Source organism: Lepisosteus platostomus, chromosome 24 (genome assembly GCF_059453375.1).
Source record: "Lepisosteus platostomus isolate fLepPlt1 chromosome 24, fLepPlt1.hap1, whole genome shotgun sequence".
In the NCBI taxonomy this organism is placed as follows: Eukaryota; Metazoa; Chordata; class Actinopteri; order Semionotiformes; family Lepisosteidae; genus Lepisosteus; species Lepisosteus platostomus.
This window is the reverse complement of record NC_142634.1, coordinates 8,009,818-8,030,329: the sequence shown is the minus strand read 5'-3', so window position 1 is coordinate 8,030,329 and position 20,512 is coordinate 8,009,818. Positions and strand designations below refer to the sequence as shown.

At 38.3% G+C, this 20,512-nt stretch overlaps 1 protein-coding gene across 1 annotated transcript; it reads right to left on the bottom strand.

The window, feature by feature from the left end:
- Positions 1-71: 71 nt before the first annotated feature.
- Positions 72-19,707, bottom strand: castor1 (cytosolic arginine sensor for mTORC1 subunit 1). The gene is made up of 9 exons (XM_088618803.1): positions 19,400-19,707; positions 11,582-11,652; positions 8,779-8,972; positions 8,034-8,169; positions 7,255-7,378; positions 6,503-6,613; positions 5,816-5,898; positions 5,487-5,581; positions 72-1,797 (listed from the first exon to the last, which is right to left on the bottom strand). Exons 1-9 carry the CDS (start codon positions 19,510-19,512, stop codon positions 1,744-1,746), a joined length of 981 nt encoding a protein of 326 aa, XP_088474929.1. The 5' UTR covers positions 19,513-19,707; the 3' UTR covers positions 72-1,743.
- Between the last annotated feature and the right edge of the window lie 805 nt (positions 19,708-20,512).

Below are 20,512 nucleotides of genomic sequence, written 5' to 3'. Positions count from 1 at the left end.
ATCATGTTTGTCACACATATTTGGACTTCTAGTCTGTTGTTAAAAGTACAGTTAATGAAAAGACTACCACCTTAAATTCAACACATTTTATTGATTAAATCAGTACATTTATAAATGTTAATACTTTTTGTACAAAATATTATACCAAAATAAGTATTGCCTACATGGGGTGAACTATTACAAAACGTTCTTGGTGTTCTCTGCAGTAATCATAAGTCAAAAACAATATTCTCTCAATGTGTAGTATTAACTGAAGTCAAGTCTTTATATACACTAGTCTAAATCATACGTTGGCATTTGTAGAATCTTTTCAGAAAAAAATGCAAGGCCATATAAAGTCTGCAAGTACAGTATGTTAATACTCAGGAAATTTTAAAAGGTTTTGTTCTGAAATTAAGACCTATTTTCAGTGTTTTGTATTTATCTCAGAACAAAATTCCAGAAAAAACAGTAGTGAACATATGCAGTAACTTAACACTCTAAATTAGAATGAACAAGCCATCTTGAACATTAGCTTCATTTTTGCTTATACATGTATCACTTCCACGATAAAGAAGTAAACTTCTTAATGTGTGCAAATTACACTGATCTAATCTTAAAGGGAATGTACTAACAACCAACCTGCTGTAACTCAGTGGGTTCATCAAAAAACTTCTGTTAAGTCAGCATCTTAAACATTAAAACTTAAAATCAGATAGCGAATACACTACATTTGCACCAAAGAATAACGAAAATTTAATATCGGGGGGAAATGGGATGGAGGATGTAATATAAAGGTTATACAGGGATGCAACCTAAATTATAAACCAGATATGAACAAGTGCAAAAAAGTAAAATATTGAATATAATGTCATGTATGGATTTTATAAAAGAAAAGGCTGCGGAACAATTCTCGTCATAGCATAGAATCAGAATCATAAAGACTGGATTCTACTATTCAAAAATATCAAGCCCTCAGTTTTATTCTCCTGTTCTGAAAAAAAAAAATATTTCTGGGGCTGAAAAGAAAGATAGCCTACTTTGGCTTGAATGGATTTTCACTGTTGTTGTTGATCAGTTATAAGTACATTACTGCAGAACACTGTGCTAACAAACTTCACACACTGTGCATAGCTTTATAGTACTGGAATACAACTCTGTCCCATGAATCCAACACATCCAATATCAGCATATATCGACACTCGCATATTGTGAATTACTTGTAAAGATAAAAGTGCGAGAATAAAAATGAAAATCAGAAACTTCCAGCTCATGCCCTCTTCACAGTTTCAACATTTCAAGTAGCTATTTCTTTCCATTTTGTCATTTTTTTCTTTCAAAATCATCTTGGCCCACTGTGCAAAAAAAACCAAACGCGTTACTAAAGTACCCAAGAAATAGAAAGGACACCACGTCGACTCCGACATGAACTGGCAGGAAGACTCAGGTGTAAAAATTGAAGACTGCACAGCATTCCAAAAACTCTGACCACTCCCAAACGGATACTGTACATTGCCAGCTGCCCACCATCGCTTCTCTGGCTGAAACTTTGGAAAAGGGTACACATCAGCTTACTTGCTAGAGTTAAGGGCAGTTTGTGAGGATCAGGAATTGAAGTCATGGCAAATTATAAAAGATAATACTGCTTTGTCAGTCTCGTTTCTTGTGCCGTTCCAGGCACCACAGAAATGTCTGTATCTCTTTCATTACCACCTCCGAAGGAGGGAACGAGGAGCTGCGTTAGACCAACCATTACAAGGTCTATTACCGCTGTTGCTGAAGCATGTCAATCACACTGCTGATATCGTCTTCAGGTACCTGAACCAAGAAACAGAAGATGTGCATTTGAATAACAGTCTTTACAATTTAAAAAAAAATAGAGACATTTAGACAGCACAGGGAAAAAAAACACTTATTTTTGCACTTGCTAATAAAAGAATACTATGCAATATTCTAATATTTTTCTTTAGAAAAGGAACAGTGTGGGAAGGACACTACTCTCCTCCTTTGCAAGGAGATTAGATGTATTCTAAGAAAACTGGGAGGAGTTAAGATGGTTTTTTTCCCCCTTTTTCAAACTATTTTTAGAAACTCTAAAGAAAAAAATAGTCCATTGAGTCAAAGCATGCGGGTGTGACCATGTGAGTCAAGATTTGGATTGGAGTTGCTATGAAATCAAAATATTGCTCCCCCCTTTTTGAAGAAGGACATAAACTTCAGCTATTCCATCATTAAATCCATCCATCCATGGTTAAAGGTCATAAGCAGAGGAGTAGTTAATGGAAAGGGAGTGAGAGAATGGGATGTCCCCAGATAAACTTTTCATGATGAAGTCACTTGAGTGATAGAACCACCTTGTCTGCTCATTTGGAAGAGCTGAAGGCATGTTACTGTAGTAATTGTTATTGGCGAGTGTATGATGGAGATATAGTTTTCCTCAAGCAACACCTGTGACACTAGCTGCTGGTACTGAACTCTATCACTTTATTTCCAGGACAGGGCAGAAAGGACAGAAAATAATTTGTTTTTGTAATGGATCCCATTTGTTTTTGTGTCACTTGTCTAATCTGTTGTTTTAAACATGGTCAATGACATTACTAACTAATGACATTGACTAATGTTATTTTACTAAGTAAATGTTTATTTTAAAGCTCCAAGAAAACAGCTACCCGAAACTAAATGTAACCTATTAAAACTAGATAGATAGATAAGACTTTATTGATCCCGAAGGGAAACTGATGAAAATTGAAGAGTAATTTCATGGTAACCCTGTCCAGAATTCTGAACCTGGCCTTCTAGGAAAAACCTGAAAACAATGCAAGAGCTATACTTGTTTTGAATTTTCACTCCATGCACTACTGTGTAGATTATCTTTATTAGGGATCATAAGCCCTTTCATATCATGCAACATCTTAACATACCCATACGCGTTAAGCGGTCTGTGAAGATGAGTTCCAATTTGTATTATCTGTCTTTCATGATCTTTTCTCAGTGGTTAGATCTTCTTTAGATTCAAAGTTCTCGGGGTTGTAAAACGTCAACATTTTTACTTCTAATGAATTACTGGTATGTCAGATAAGGAGGGTAACCACAGCTCTTTCAAAACTGTCAGTGCTGTACAGTCCAGTCACTTCCCATACAGAGGTAGATTCCTGTTTAAGCACTTTTATACTACTTTTAAAAAGGCATCTGAATAAAACAGAAATGGTCATATATGGATGCATATAATTTAAGCTCTGGAGGCATCATTCCAAGTGACAGCAGACTGACGAGTGAAAGGGTCACTCTCGCACTGAAAAATGTCCCCCCCCATAAGACTTTTCAGCAAATGGCGACGCTGTGGTTAGCTGGTTAGCACTGCAGCCATGCAGTGCTGGGGCCCTGTCTTAGACTCCCAGGGTGCTATCTGGTTGGGGCTGGTATGTTTTACTCATATTCTCCTAGGTTTTGCTCTGGGATCTCCAGTTTCCTCCCACAGTTCAAAGACATGCTGGTAGGTTCACTGGCTCCTGTAAAATTGGCCCTGGTGTGAGTGTGTGCATCTTTGCATCTTTGTGTGCCCTGCAATGGACTGGAATCCCATCTGGGGTGTATCCCCCGTTGCTTCCCAGCACAAGCTCCAATTCCACCAGGACGCTGAATTGGACAAGCTGTTAATAAAAGTGATGCGATGCGACAAAATCTTTAAATGTACATTTTGTCTCATTTACTTCCTTGAAAGTGAGCAAGATCCAATACAGAGATATAAACAGGCACGTTCGTTACGCTCTACATGAATTCACATTTTGCAGGAAAGCCATTGTTACACGAGCAGGATGAAGATGTTCGCTGCCCTGCCTTGAGTGTCGTCATAATAGAATGAGGCCACAAGAAGGGCAGCAGAAGAGGTCCTCAGAACTTGGTGTCAGGTAGTCAGCAGTTGCGAGTGGCGTTGTGTAGTGACTGGGGCACTCATTCATCGTTAACAAGTACTTGCCTTCACAGTCAGCCAGTTCACCTGAGTTGACTTAGTCCTGCCTCCAACGAACCAATTGCACAAAGGTGGTTTTCTCTTGATTAGCAAGGCTCATTAGGCCCTTCCTGCTCTTTTCTTGTTTTCCACCAAGCTTCACATTTAACATGTGAAATCAGCTCATTACATGGGCCCAACCAATACTGAGGTCCTTCAGTTCTTATGTACAGTAACAGTCACTGGAGTTTCTCACAGTCACTTATGAATGATTAATCAAAATGTATAAATCATTTAAATAAAAAAATAACATCTAATATCTGTAGACCATTGTTCTAAAATATACATGCATAAACAGCGATGTGTCTTTCAATGCTCACTATGCATTAAATTGATCAAATTAATTTTCAGTTACATGCCTTTCAAAGTATTTAGTTTAAAGACAATCTGTGATGTGCCGCAAGAGCCTAACTGCATTTTGCTTTTGCACTGGAGTATATTTTAAATATAATATTAACATACTACATAGCTCTATATTAGCCTTTAAAATTAAGTTGAAAATGAGGGAGGGTCTGGATATACTCATCCTGTAGTCTACACTGCCATCTAGTGCCTGAAAGTAATAATATCTGTGAACTAGTAGTTAAGACTGATCATTGACTTTTACATTCACAAGAATAATTCATGATTTTTTTTGTCTTGAGCTGCTGCATATATTTTGAACACATTCTTTAATCATTATTTATGGCAAACATCTTTACAGTACCAAACAAAACAATTTTTAAAAGGCAGATCCCATGCTTTCAAACAAAAATAGCATTGCAGATCCATCCTTCACCTTTCCAAGGGGGTAATAAATTGGCAATCATGAGTGCATTTCAAACCATAACGAAACTAACAAGCACACAGTCAGTTGTACACGTTACATCACAAAACAGACGATGTTTCAATGTATGCATTGCACCATATTGCCATCATTACAATTCAGAACGGGGCAAAATGTGATGGCTCAAAAGCGGCCCTATCACACTGTAAACATGCTTTAGACCAAGTGAGTTTTGCTACTATATTAATTATAAATACTTTCAGGAAACCCACACATACGAGGCGAAATTTTTAGATACTTTTAAGTATTACAAAAAAAGATCAACCTGCCAACCAACTAAAAAACACTCATCATAATTGTTAACAACTTTGTTGTTAGGAGACCACTTTCTCATTTGCTTACAATGACTAGTGAGCAGGAAGGGCCACTTTCACGTCACAACTCTTGCTCTCACCCTTGGAGAGATCAGTGGTTTGTGACAACTTGGCAACCACACAGTAACTTTCACAAAGTTAAGAGTAAAATAGTGAAATTCGAAATTTGTAAAATTTCTCAATACCATCATTGAATTTGTTACCAAGATTTAAAAACCAGTCTTAGAAACTGGGACTGCAGTTCCCTTTTAAACCATAATGTTTAGATGTTAAAAATATTAACTTAATAAATGCTACAAGAGAACCTCTTATCCAGATGTTGCCACAATACAAAAAATGCAACACAAGTGGAACTCACCAGGGCATGATCAAAGCTGAAAGTACTGATGTAATAGGCAGAAATGTCTGCATCCGCTAGTGGCTGGGAGATCTGAGCAACAATTCCACATTCATCTGAAAAACGAAGAAACACCCATAAGGGTTTACAAAATTAATCACAAGGTGGCTCCCCCTCCATATTCATCAGGAAAAAAAAGGTTTCAATGATGAATCAGTTAAGTTAAAGGGAAAAAAAACATGCATCTTGAACCTTCATAATGATGTGGGTCTCCGCACGGAAACCAGGATAGAATCGGAGTGATGAAACAGATAAACCGCTCCAAACCTACGACAGTGTGCTTCACTCACCAAATCCGAGAGGCTGTCCCCCGATTCGTACCATTCTCCACAATTCACCTGAGGAACTGGTGAAGAGGAGGTTGCTAGGAAACCTGCCAAGGGACCAGCACAAACTTTTAGTCAGGTTAAAGGGTTTCAAAGTGTTAACAAGCATGATTATATACTATAGAACTACAACCACAAAGCAGCGATTCCCACAACATCTAAAAAGAGCAGGCTATGCAAACAACTACCCCCACGGTAAAGTCATTCTGCAGTGTATAACTTGTAATGACCTGCCACTGTTGTCCAACTGTTGTGTTTATCAATCAGCTTATCCTGTAAATAGTTATATATGAAAGTCTATATTTAAAATTTAATCACCACATTTATACAGTATGTACATTGTTCTTCTACAAATGAGCAACTGCAAATATCCGGGAGAGTCTTTTCCTATTCTGTTGTGTTTTGTGTCATTCTCAAATATATAAAAAATATACCGATAGCTGTGAAAGTTTTCTGGAATTAAAATACCGACATTGCCAGACACATACCAGTATCTAGGGGTGGGGGGACAACAAAAACGTGCCTATTTTCTCAGACGAGAGAAAGAATGAACTATTTAGAGCAGAATTTTTTTTTCTGTGCGCAGCAACTCAAAAACAGCTTCCGCTTTTCGAATTCCACTAAGGAGTCATCATGGGAAGACTCACTGACCGTCTCTGGGTTTCTGTGTCCATGACCAGAGAAATATAGCCGTCAATCAAAGAGAAGGAGAAGAATTTGATGCAGTCTAAAGCCTGTGTGGGATGGGCACCATCTTTTGAGCTGTTTAGGAAAAAAGCAACAACATAATATTTACAAAAAAGACCAAATTCAACACTGAGCACATTTTCAAGACCTGTCATCACAGTGAAGACTATTGCATGTAACACTATACCTCGTATTCTAATAAACTTATTAAAATTAATTAATTGTATTACTACATCTAGCATAGTCTCAATAAGAGGACAACCAAAGGAAATGCAAAATGGATTTGTCATCTTGTTTTTGTCAATATTCACAAAAGCCATTATTCAACAACAGTGGATGGGTTTGGCTACAGAAAGCCAAATCTTTAAATCTTAGAATACATACTTGAAAACTGTGTAATAACTTCTGGCTGTTGACAGAAGACTACTCATCATGTGCACTCTGCTTAAGACTGAATGCAGTCTGGCTGGATGCTGCGTTAAGCCACACAAAACAACCTCATGTTGAAACCTCATGTTATAACGATTAAAATAAAAAACCAGAAAACATACCAGAAAAATCAAGATCATGGATCTCTGATTGTGCGCTGGATCTATTCTAGTAAAGTAACTGCCTGCCACATTTGCCATTTGAAAAACAGCTTATAAAGAGACACACTGTTAACAACATGCTGCCTTCATTCTGCTATGGCAATAAAGGAAAACACTGGCACTTACCTGCCAGAATAGAAGAGGACATCAATGAGGGTAGTAGCTATGGCTGGCAAGGTATCAGGGTCTAAACTCATCACACAAAACTGGTTCTGGGGGCTTAGCACTGGATGCACAGTGAGCTTTATAGCTTTAAAGGGAAATGAGAATATGACAATATTAATACTGGACCAGAAACTTTTCTTACTCTAAGACTTCATGTTAATTGCACCCAATGGGAAAAAAATCTGTTTAAAGCATTAAAATCACATTCCTTTATTTAGTGGTGAAGTAAGAGACAAGATGTAAAAAGGGTTAACTTAAGTCAGTTCTGCCTGAAAATTAGACTTCTAAGCAACAGGGGTTTATGGCAGGAAAGGGGGTTAACTGATAAGGATTCCAGATGCGAGCAAGGAACCCCCTGGGGGCATAATCTTAAACTGACCATTTGGCCAGGGTCTCTTAACTGGCCAAATACCATGACCCCCCCTTACCATAACACCGAATGACGTCCGAAGCAGCAAGGAAGGACTATATAACCTAAAAGTTTGTACTGGCACATCGAACAATACTTCAGTTTTGTTGTTTCTTGCGGGAAACAAGACTTCGGCTTTATTGTTCCTTGCATGCAATAAACTCATCTGTTTTACTTCATCTCGGGATCCAGAACCTTATTCTTTCTGTTACAACAGTGGTAATTCAAAGAATAAAAACTTGGGCCATTGTGGATTCCCGTGTAGGGCTTGTTTGGTTTTCCTTTGGTTAAGCATGGAAATCAAAAGGTTTTCCCATTTCTCCCACATTACCTTCCTTGCCGTTCTTGTGAAAACCATTCTGCACATCCTTTCCGTGCACAGGGATGGGCTCTCCACCTTCTTCCCGGTAGATACTGAACTCTTCCTCCAAAGTATGGATCACCACAGGAAGGTCTTTTTCTCGCACCTGGAAAAAAAAAAGAACAAGAGACTCAGGCTTGTCACTATACATTACTCTTAAATCCTCAGGACACTGTCGAAAGCATAGCAAGAGTCTTCCCAGAGGAAACTTAATAATAGGCCACATTCAGTCTGCCATTAACTGATTTCATTCCTGTACATAATTATCTTGTATGGCACCGTTCCCTTGAAAATAATTCTCTTTTTAAAAATAACAGGAAAAACAACAAGACTTTTGGTAATAAAAAAAAGACCTCTTTGACACAACCCTTCCCAAATCCTGATATTTTACTTTGCTTGTATTCGTGTGCTTCAACAGGCCACTAAGTAAACGCCAATTTCTATTGCACAAAGGCCAGGGGTCTGACTAAAACACGCCCTTGGAAAACGCAGTTGCAGATGATGGAAAAGGGTGCTGGGGTCAGAATGGAAAGGAAACGCAGAGGAAAAGAGACTGGACAAGGTGTATGAGAAATAAGACGACAGAAATCAGGTTCAGGTTCACACAGTGACAAAAAAAAAAGGGAGATCGAGGGGAGAAAAAAAATCGAGTACAGAGGCACGGAAAAGGCAAACGGAAGAACGCCGATGGAGGAAAGAGACCACATGGGCTCACCAGAATGAAGTCCGTCTGGTAGGTGGACAGCATGAAGACCGAGACGTGCTGCTCGGCCAGCGGGGCGATGACCGACTTGGCGATCTTGGTGACGCCCACGGCCTGGGAGCTGCTGGAGGCGTGGCCATTGGAGACCACGTTCAGGGGCAGCCATGTGGCGCCTTCCACCAGCAGGTGCTCAGAGACGGGGAGATCTGGAACACAACGAGACGGGGCTCAGTGAGGAGAACACGGCAGCTCGGGCTTGCCCTTTCTGGGTAGAGCTCAAGAAATTCATAATGTACTTTCCCCACTCGCCAGAGACGAGATGTAAAGCACAAGAAGCTGCAGCATATTTTTGCATAGTTTATGCAACATAGTTTATGCTTCACTACAGGGAAATGCCTTGTAACATTATCTTTCTATACACTGAATACATAAACTTCATACATAAATACAATAAACACTGGAACACTTTACAAATACATAAACACTAAATACATACATTTTAAAGCTACATGCAGTTTTGTTTTTTGTGCCACTGCAAAACTGGAATTACCAGGGCCTTGTTTTATTTTATTGCTGCCAGGAGACATTTCTGGCCCATTCTTCTCAACTATCTGCAAATTTGTGTTTTTGTGACAGGGAGGCACACCTTGATTAATGCTCAGAACAATTGTGATCTGTCAAAAAATAGTAACCACCTGCTGGCAAGCCCATCATCCTACTCAACTGTCACCAAGAGGAAAGAGACCAGAACACCTTCACTGCAGATGGCTTTTGATTAGTGCATTATTTCAACTCCTGTCAGGGGTAAGAAGGTGGGTGCAGAGCTCCTGAGGTTACCTGTGCATCTGGTCATCACACTGCATTAATGTTGTGCATTGTAGAGAGCTAGAGGACACTCTTAGTGTTAGTATATAGAGATAGTGAAATAGAAGAGAGAAGCTCTTGTGTCTAGAGAGGACCAACTGAAAGATCTGAATGGAGGGACTGGAAAGGAAATTATTGGCTTATATTCATGCATACTGGCAGAGAACACTTTTCTATTCTCATGTGAAGAACTGCAAAATGTTAAAATCTATGATAGAAACAATCTGTTTTTTTTCTGAAAGAGATTAGATACATATCCACTGTACGTAATTTACTTCATAAACATTGCAAACTATGCTTTACTTGTGTGAAAATGTGACACAAAGGTCAGGTAGAAACAATGAATCATTCTGCTTTTCAGAGGCATCTGCCAATAATAACTCATTCTCTTCTGAAACACCATATTTCTCCATTTGAACAAATCTGCTCCCAGTGGTTCAATAACATATTACATTTTGCTTATTCACAGCCCATATCACTCCACTATCACAAATAAAGCTTGATCTGGCATCTGAAAGCCACAACTTTGAAATAAAAATATATTTGGAAAATCTGAATTAAGCATGTCCCAGAAGAAATAAAGGCAGTTCAAGTGCATGATGTCCATGAAAAAATATTAACTAGACAAAAGGAAGCTATGGGCTACATGGTATAGAGAGAGGTCACTAGGTTAAAAACATAATGCATGCAATACAAATCAAGCATAGAAAACAAAAACTCAATATGATCTGGATTCATGCATATGTTATTCAGTAACTCAGTGCTTACTCAAAGACTGACTGTAATTGTTTAAAACCTTCATTAAACCAGAATACAGTACATGGATCATACTTGGCCTCCATCGTCCCCCATCTCCCTCATAAACCTCTATGAATTCTGCACCATCCTTAATTAAGCCTAGGAAATAGTCAGAGAGGTTTCTAGATGCTTCAAAAACAGCAAGAAATGCAACATCTGTCTTCAGTAACGACAAGCTACACCATGCATACCGACGTTAATGTGCACTAAAACATTGCAATAATGAAAACCATACTAAACAAATCATTTTTTCTACATGAACAAGGACATTATTCACCAGAACAAAACGCATATGGCTTTAACAAAAAAAACACAGCTTTAAGTTGAGTAATTTATGCACAGTGTGTGCAGTTTAATCCTAACTCATGTGTGGAACAGGAAGCTGGAAAAGTAAAGATAAAAAGAATATTAAAACATTCGTCAGCAAAACAACAGATCTATGCATCACCTATTTTTTAAGGGCTCAATGCGTTTGGTTCTTAAATGGATTTCTACTCTTCATAAAAAATAAAGTCTTTAAACAACAGCTTAACAGAGAACTATAAATTCACATCGCTCCTGTAAACAGTTTTATTTACTTCACTGTATATCTTCACCCTTAAACAACATTGTTGAACAGTAAAACTGAGCTCGGGCTACTTATCGAGTTCCTCCCCCAATTGTTGTGTCAGCAAAAGAGTGGGGTGATCTTCAATGTGCCTTAAAACTAAGTCTTGGCTTTCTGTCTGTAAAAATGATATCCAGTACTTAGTGCGTGTGCAGTCTCCACTTTAAGGTTTTTACAAATACATTCACATCTGACTGCTAACAAAAACATTATTGCACACAAACACCAAAGACACATATTCAGTTTCTCCAGTGATTATGCACACAAGCCACTCATCAACAGACTCAAAGAAGTGAGAAAAGTTTAATCATTTAGATTTTGCATTTTTCATAACTGAGCAAATACAGTAAAATGACTTTAGGAATGCATTTTTAACTTTGTAGAACTACACAATCAGATTTTAGCATTAAACGTTTGGTTTGTGTAAAGCTCAGGTGATCTGCAAAAAAAAAATGTTCAAGGCAGATCAGATTTATGGACAAATCATGGAAAATGCCCAAAATATGTACAGACAAAATGCCCATAATAACAGAACAGCCACAGTACCTTTAAAGCCTTCCTCATCAAGCACTACTGTGTAATTCTCAGGGGTTTCTGTCAGGCTGAAGAATTTGCACCTAAGAAAAATGGTAAAAATATATAAATTATTTTTCAAAACACAATAGACATCACAATTTGCAGAATATCAGATGCTACTCTGCTCACCATTTTGCAATGGCAAGACTTAGAGTGTAGCAATGACAGTACTAACAGATCACTTTTATACCTACATGTTACAAGCCGTTGTACAAACAAATATTCAAGTCTCTGAACAACTCATGATTAATTGAGGATTTAAGCTGGAATGTCACTCATGATATCTGCATTCTATTTCAAGTCTAAGACTTACCCAATGACTAAAATGCCTTTAATAATGGACTTTGGTGATCTTGTTTTTGTACTTTTAACATTAATGTGCTTCACTGATGTCCATTTCTTATTTCTTATAGGTAATACACAAGACTACAGGGAAGAACGCGTATAACAGAGGACATCCGGGCACAAGGAGGCTTGACCGCAGGGGTTAAATTCACTGGAATTCAGTCTAAAGGTTTCTTATTATTGATGGCTTGAGAAAAGTGGGTCATCGGGAAAGCTGGCACTGCAAAGCCAAGCACAGATTAGGCCACATCACCAAGCATCTGCTCTTAAGTCTGCATCCAAATTCTACTTCAATGGCTCACGGTTTTATTTCAATGTGAATGGCAAGCTACTTTTTACAAAAGGAAAGGCTTTTAATTTTACAGTGCAACGATAAACAGGATGCTGTAAGGTCTTTTTGGCAAGGACAAATGTAAACGTACGTGGATTTTTTTTTGCTACAAAAACGTAGACTCCCGGGGCCCAGCATTCTGGTTTATTCAGCATTGCTATTATAAGCGAAGAGTTCATTCAGCACATCTGAATCACACAGACACTGCCAGCAACAGAAGCTCATTGAATCTGAATGTTTTGCGTGTTCAACGCACTGTTTTCCAACAGGAAAAACAACGTTAAAAAGAAAGCCTTTGCTTGTTTCTGACAAAGAATGACTTATCCCACCGCCCTACAGGTGTTCTGCTGTTCAGTTCCTGCTTTGGTCCATACTCAACAAATACGTCACTTCTAATAGAAAAGATCCAAAGGGGGAAAAAAAAACAACTCCACCCATTAGCCAACTCAGCAGGCCATTGTCTTTTCCTATCCTGCCACTTCCTTATAACCTCTAACCCTCCCTGGAGCTGTACTTCCTCTAAGCAAGCTAACACTTCCTGTAAGAAACAGCTTTACTGGGGTCATTTCCTGTTTATGTAATATTTTTTATGGCACTTGATAGAAATTGTTTCAATTGTCCTGCTTTTACATTATCTTACATCTTTATACTGTTGATCCTGTGAAGTGGACTGTATACATATGGACTTGTAAAGCAATTGTAACAGCAATCGTTTCTGCAATGTCGAAAAAGACTGCTTTTCTCTCTCCTTTCTCCTCCTATGCTGTGCCTCACCTCAGCAAGCTCAAGAAGGTGTGAACCATGTGACAGTCTGTGTATCTGCACATAAAAGTAATAAAAATGAAACCAAAATGCAGAAGTGCCAACAATTTGATAACATTTTTTCAGCAGGTCTTGGAGAACTTACCGATTTACCCTTGTCATGAACACCTGCACTAAGCACACTAAGTGGTAGCACTACAGAAAGGTCATCTAACAGTCTTCTGTTTAAGAGCAAGACAATATATCCAAGGCAAAGCACAGAAATGTGGCACCATGAAACACCAAGATAAGAAACCACTGGCTATAACACTGGGGAAATAAATGAATACACACTAAAGTAAAAAAATATATCCTCTTAGCATCAAACAGACCAAAAGTATTTTAAAGGAAATGCAAAGCACTTTGAAAAACTAAACCCATATGTTTTATACCTTAATACGAGTACTGAAAACAATATGAAGTTTTTTTCATTTTTTTTAGTTCATTACTTTGCCACAAGAGGACAAAGCATGTGGAAAGCATTATCTTGGCAGTGAAAGGAAGCAGGCCACATACAGAGCTGTCAAGACTTGTCCAGCCATTGGTCTGCGTTAACTTGTTAATGGCTTCCACACAAAACAAATCACTGGTTCTCACAGAACAAGATCTTACCAACTTTTTAAGTGGTTTAACAGAATTAAATAAACTCTCTCAAACATTCACTTGTGGTCAGTTCTGCATATACAGTACATATACATTGTTCATGCAGCAAAAAACTTATCATAACTTCTCTAAGACATTAGCAAGATAAATACACTATAGCATTTACTGGGTCCATTTCATCCTTGTGAGACTTCTCCAACTGTTCAGACTATAACCTTAGCTTGCCCAAAATGGCAAGGTAATCTTTACCAGTAATTTGAAGAGTTTAATGTTTGTGGTTTCTCACCATACAGTACCCACTCACAATTTAACACTCACAATTAGACTTTGGGTCCAACGCCACACCAATTTTTCAGAAATAAAAGCTGCGGTCCTTTGCCTCTCCACTTCAGAACAGTAACCCAGCAACAGAAAAGACTGGATCCAAAAGCTACTATTTCATCACAAATGAGGCATCAAAACTAGGTCGGTGCGATCACTAAAGGTTCTTTTTCTCCATGAGACAAATCCACTTCAATTTCTTTCCCCATTCATCACAAGTCTCACCAGTTCCCCCCCCCCCATTAGTGTCTTCACACATATGGAAGGTAACAAGATGGTGGTGAAGGTGGGAGGTAAAGTGATTTAATCCTGAAGTTTATTGCCCCCCCACCCCCCACCCCAACTGGACAGAATGGAAAACGAGAAACAAACAAGTGTTCCCAGCCCGCCGAGCGAAAATGAGGTTAAGGGCTTCAGTCCCGCTGGTTTGTCTGGGAGCAAAGCTTCCTACCCTCTGCCAAAACAGGCTGTTGCAAAGGCTTGCTATTGTTCCAGGATCAGAGGCTGCATTGTTTCGACTGGCCTTCAGACTCCACAGGAGACGTGCCTCTGGTACGACAAAAACATCAGACACTGACCTTTGGCCTTCAAAGCACAGTACAAGTACGAAACCAAGGGAATGGAAAACTGAAGTTCTTTCATCGTGCTGTCCTTCCTTTATGTAACCTACAGAGAAAGCGACATGCTTTTAAGTGTGTCCTGGAAGTACCCTCAGACGATGTTTCAGCCTGAATGCTCACCTATTTACAGACCACTTGCAGTATTAATACTTATATAACAGTAATGAAGGGTTTTGTTACTGCAATGGCCTCTTCTCTAGATGAAGCAGATGTTTATAATTTTAAAGGTCTTTTCAGGTCTCTCTTAACTCTTACCTTCTACAATCTTATCCTAGAAATACCAATGGCAAGAAGACAAAAATTATCCTTCCTGAATGCCAAAGTAATGAGGGCAAACAAATCATCGCCTTTAGACTGGTTATGTTTTATAAGATACTTGCTATTAAAGAACAAACATCCACATACTGAGGCATAAAAGATGTCGTATACCACTGCATTTCCCTTAGCACTGTAACACAGCCACAAGTAAGAATCAACCGGTTTCACCAGCTCTTCATTAATAATTCAGGCCTTATGTATGTTTACATGAACTGCATTTATGAGAAATTGTCTAGGTGGAGGTTAATTTGTACGTTATTATTGCTACCGAACACTGAAATCTACCATGTTTTACAAATAGAGCATTGGCCTCAGCCATCACTTTCCCCTCTATCTTTGCCACCGATTCCTGAAGACATGTTTTATATAGTTACTCAACAGTTCACAGAAATTACACAACCTCCCTCCTTACTCTGGCCCCTCCATCACCATGCCCTGAACCTGAAAACAAAAACTTAAGATATCACAAAGAATAAAAAAAGCTTGTAGATTTAATTACAGGGGTGACAGCGAGACAGAATTATATTTACACATGTATAAAGAGATTTAACACAAAATACACTATAACCTGTATAAGCTGTTGTAAGCCATAACCCCCCACCAGTGAATCCAAGTTTATATTCAAGTATTATTAACCACTAAAGCTTTGTTAAGCAGGTGTCATTTGAGGCTTTGTAAGTTGCTGAATAACTTTTTACAGCCAACATAAAGCAATAGTTTGTGCCTTTGGGAATTTCCTTTGGGGATAATATCACATCTTTAACAGGAGTAAAGAGACTGTTTCCATTACAGACACAATGATTGGGATTTTTAAAATCAAAAGTATTTTAGCAAATACTATTCTTGCCTAAGAAGACGTTTTCCTCTATTAATAATTCCTTACATTTACGTTGCACATTTGATCCCAAAGGACCACTAAATGATTGAAGCAATAAGAATTGAGACCCTCTGCATTTACTTCCAAAGTTGCTGCTCCATCTGTGTAATGTGCAGCAACAATTCTGCACTAGCAGCCACACTACAAATAAAGTACATGTAGATCAAGTGGCGAGGTGAGAATTTGCTTCAAGCAAACCCCTATTTGAAATCTGCCAAGGAATCTTCAATGACCGTTTTATCTAGATCTTAGTTTAATGTCTAATCTGAAGGGTGGCACCTTTACTACAACAGTGCTTCCATCACTGGCTTGGGAATCCTGGGTATTCTTCTGTCCTACTGGTTCACCAACATCACTTACAGTGCAAACTGAACATCCCTGGAGCTCTCTCTCAGTGCAGTAGAGGCCCAACCTTGCTTAGCTTCTGACGAGATCTGTAGTAATGCTGCTAATGTTACCCATTACTAGTAAGTAATTATAGAGGTTGTAGTAGTTCAGGTGGGTAGCTGCGTCAGCAGCCGTAGGCTGCAAAGGAACAATTAATAGGTTTATTCCATGCTGAAAAGAGAAGAAAGAAAACAATGATTCAACCATGGAGCCTTCTACTCACACCTGAAGAAGGCTCCATGGCCAAAACGTTGTGTTTCCTTTCTTCTCGTTTCAGCATGGAATAAACCTATTACTTGTTCTATTATAGAGGTTGCTAAAAATGTATAAAACCTTGTTTAAATATTTTGGCAAAGGTCTTTCAATAAAAGGCCTTTCCACTTTAACCCAGGGAGGGGAAAGCATTCCTGATGATGAAAACAGTTTAGTTTCACATCAATAATCACTGGCCACACACACAGCCTTTTGCAGCGAGCAAACAGGTTACTTGATCAAGTTAATGCTTACTTTATACTAACTTTGTAAAGCCTTCATTCTGAGAGGGTGACATTCCCTACTGTAAACACGGCATGTTTACTTGATCTATTTTTGTGTTCACAGTATCTGCCATTTTTTGTCGGTTTTGTTGGATTTTCGTCAAATGTTTCATCAGACTGGAGTGTTGTTTGTTTTGAGCATCAATACAGGTTAAGAGCCGCAAGCTCAAAGAAGAGCTATGTTTCAGCATTCACATCTGTCTTTGTAGTATAGTACCTTTGGGTGCAGAGCAGACTGCCTATATGACCCAGTACTTCCCATTTGATTCCAGTAAGTTACCAGGTGTTTGAGCTGTTCAGCAGGGAGGCAGTTAAACATACAGTGTTATAACAATTGTGTAACAAAGAAAGGATTTCCAGTTATTTTCTAAAAATTGCTCCACAGGCCACCATCTGACTCGGGCACTAGATGTACTGCCACCTGCAGTGAACAGTGCTCTCTCCCTTTTTCAGCAGTCTGTATAAACAGTGATGCTATCCAAACATGTTTATAGTGCAAGCACTGCATCTACCTGGAGGCACTGCAAACTTAGAAAGGTGCATAAAAAAATAAACAAGACATAACAATTCAACCTAAACATCTTCATGGAATAAGTCATAAAAGATCATGCTCTAAAAACCACAGGCTTCACATTCAGGATCAAAAGCAAAGCTCAAAGAGTGAAGTAGCTGGCGATATGCTGTAAAACAAAATAAATTCTAATTTTTCCCCCCCCCAAGTCTTGCATAACTGAAGCCATCACCATTAAATGGGCAAATATCCCAGTCTCTTCAAAATGTTAGACTTAAAACCATCATCTGTTTTGTGCTCTCTGCTTTCAAAGACAGGAAAATCTAAATACAGTGCCCATTAATTATTAACTCTCCAAGTTGAATTTTTGTAACTAAATTCTTACACAAAGAAAAACTTTCATGAACAGATGATCCTTGTGGAGTACAAGGTGCACTACCTTTAAAACAGACAGGGAATTTTTTATAACTACAATATACTGCACAATATTTTAATTGTTTTATGGGCTTAGATTTAGCCGTAGTAGTCAATAAAATAGTTAAATAAGTTTTTGTATAGGAGAATTTCACCTATCCCCCAGAGTTTACCATTAACAAATGTATACATAGATACAAAGCAAAATCTCTTCTGAGAATACTTTCAACACAGAGGACAGTCCACGCTTTATTTCCTGAAATGCCTAACAATGCTGTCCTTGCAATATACAGATTACTTATTTTTATGGAAAAAAAAACCTATATACAGGTTTGGAAAGCAAGAGATCACCCCTGAAACAGTAGAAAAACAACTAAGCAAACAGATGTGCTGTCTGCCAGATTAATGCTTGAGTATTACTGGAGAAACCAGCTAGACACTGATGTAGCTGGCTTTTACATAAACAGCAGTCTGTCAGATCTGAATTTATTTTGTTCAGCAAGGCGTAGCTCATTTTTGTAGACCAAAAGTAAACCAACTTTCAACAATTATGCTAAAGGCCAATAACAATCACAAACTTAGTAAACCTTTAAAAACTAGGAGAAAGCTTAGAGATCCCCTCTAAACTCCGTAGAAATTACATTATGATAAAAGCGCACTGATTTTGAGAGCTCAGTTTTGATGCCATTTTTAAAAAACGTTGGAGTAAAACGTACATAATGCTGAAGACAACTTTGTGATGAGTGCATATTTGCAGTTCAAAGTTAGGTTAACAGTTATAGAAATTAATTCATCCTTTTGAGAACGACATTATTGCATCACCATCATATTAAAGTCAGGTGGGGTTAAAACAAGTCGTGACATATAGGTTTGTCCAGTCTGTACTTAAAACAAAAACGGTCTATATACTGTACTGTTTGCTAAACTCTACTGATTTGTCAGTGGCGTCCCTTCTAGTTGTTTCACACACAATCGAGCTTTGCAAACGCTAATTAAGGTGTTCCGGTAAATAATTTAAAACACTATCTATATTTACTGTGCTTCGGCAGTTCCATAGACTTAGTTACAAAACACAGGCAGATGTCACGGAATAATTATCTTAAACGTTTACACTTGGCACACTGAAAGGACAGTACGTACAAGTTTTCTCATGTCCTTACAAGTCAAACAAACCCTCTTATCGACACGTAACCAAAGCAGGGGAAAAAACGAATGAAATAAAGAAGTAAAACCTGTACAAATGACACTTTTAAACACGCCGAGAAGTGTGTAAACGTCCAGTTATCCTCCTGATCAGTTAAAACAAAAAGACGAAATGATATCTCTGCCATTTAGACAAAGCAGTATTTGCAAAGCATTAAAAGACACCTGATACTTTAAGGTAACTTCTCCGCTTAATTAACACACGCGTCCACTAAAAAAGTGACCCTATTTACATGCATAACACTTTTCGTTCATCAATTTCATGGGTGTCATATATTGCTTTACCAGTGTGCTACTGGTAACATCGTTTTAAGCACTCTACCCCTTGTAAACTATAGCAGTTAGGCCTTTCCATCAGCTACAGAGAGTTGGATGATGATATGCTTATGTTTATATTTCGATGTGAACGATACTAGGGCATGTAGCAACATTGCATTTCCAAATATTGTAAATGTTACCAGCAACTGATGTCATCCAGCTGGAAACTTAATTGGTTAAAAAAATGTCTTTCTTCGCCTTACCTCGTCCTGTTACGAAGAAAAATGAGTTTGATCAATGGGTGAGTGAAATTCATTAACCCATCTTTACAGATGCTAGTCACTTTCAGTCTATGGTCTAGTATATGCAAATCCATGCTCTTGTTTGTTGTTTTCAACGGTGCCTAAAATTAACTAAGAGCACAGCTTGCGGGAGACTTCTGGAAATGACTCCCCGTTTCTAAAGACTTGCAACGGTTTAGTAGTGTTGTGTTGCATTCCCCTGCAAGCACCCGATCGCCATCCCCCGTCTTGCATCATTCAGCGAATAAGAATACAGCGCAATCCGACTCCGAAGCAAAGACATTTAAATAAAAGACAGGCCTATGAAATTGCATACGCCCCCTCGCACTTAAAGGGACAGGGACTGGAGATAGCTGCTGCTGCTCTTTTTGTGTCATCCCCCCTATACAAGCTGCAGCACAGTATGTTAACGGTGCATGTACAGTACTGTTACAGAGTGCTGAATTTCATGTTTTGTTCTGTAGTCCTTCATAAAGAACTACAGTACTGCAAAGAAAAAATGAATTGAGTGAAAAAGGAGTCAGTCCAGGCAACTATTCATTGTCAGACATTTTCAAATAATTTACTGTATTCATCGTGCTGGATATAGAAATCTATTTCGCCTTATTTGTACTCACTAAACCAATAGTTTCATAAGCTAATAGAACGGGGGTATTAAGCCCGGTGACCTGGATATGGCTTTGATGTTGACACTCGCGAGTGTTACAGTACGCTGCGAGCAGCCTTTAACTTTTCTCTGTTTTTTCTGCAGGGTTCTGTCCTCGAAGCCAAAACCCAAATACTGTTCGTACCATGCCCTGTCAGATGACCTTGTTCAAACAAGAGTGTTGGGCTGCTGCGAGGAATTAAAAAACATCTTAACATTCCATTATAAACATTATATCCTTCACATTCTATGTTATTTAATGAGCTAAATAAATATTGTTGTTTTTTCACTACAATGTTTGTTTTATTTATATAATACAGGGGGAAACAGTTTTTCAAAAATACTATCTGACATGTACAACATATACAGTACAGTCAATCTACTTTCCTTTGCAATATTTAATATAAATTATATAAATTCATGTTTTG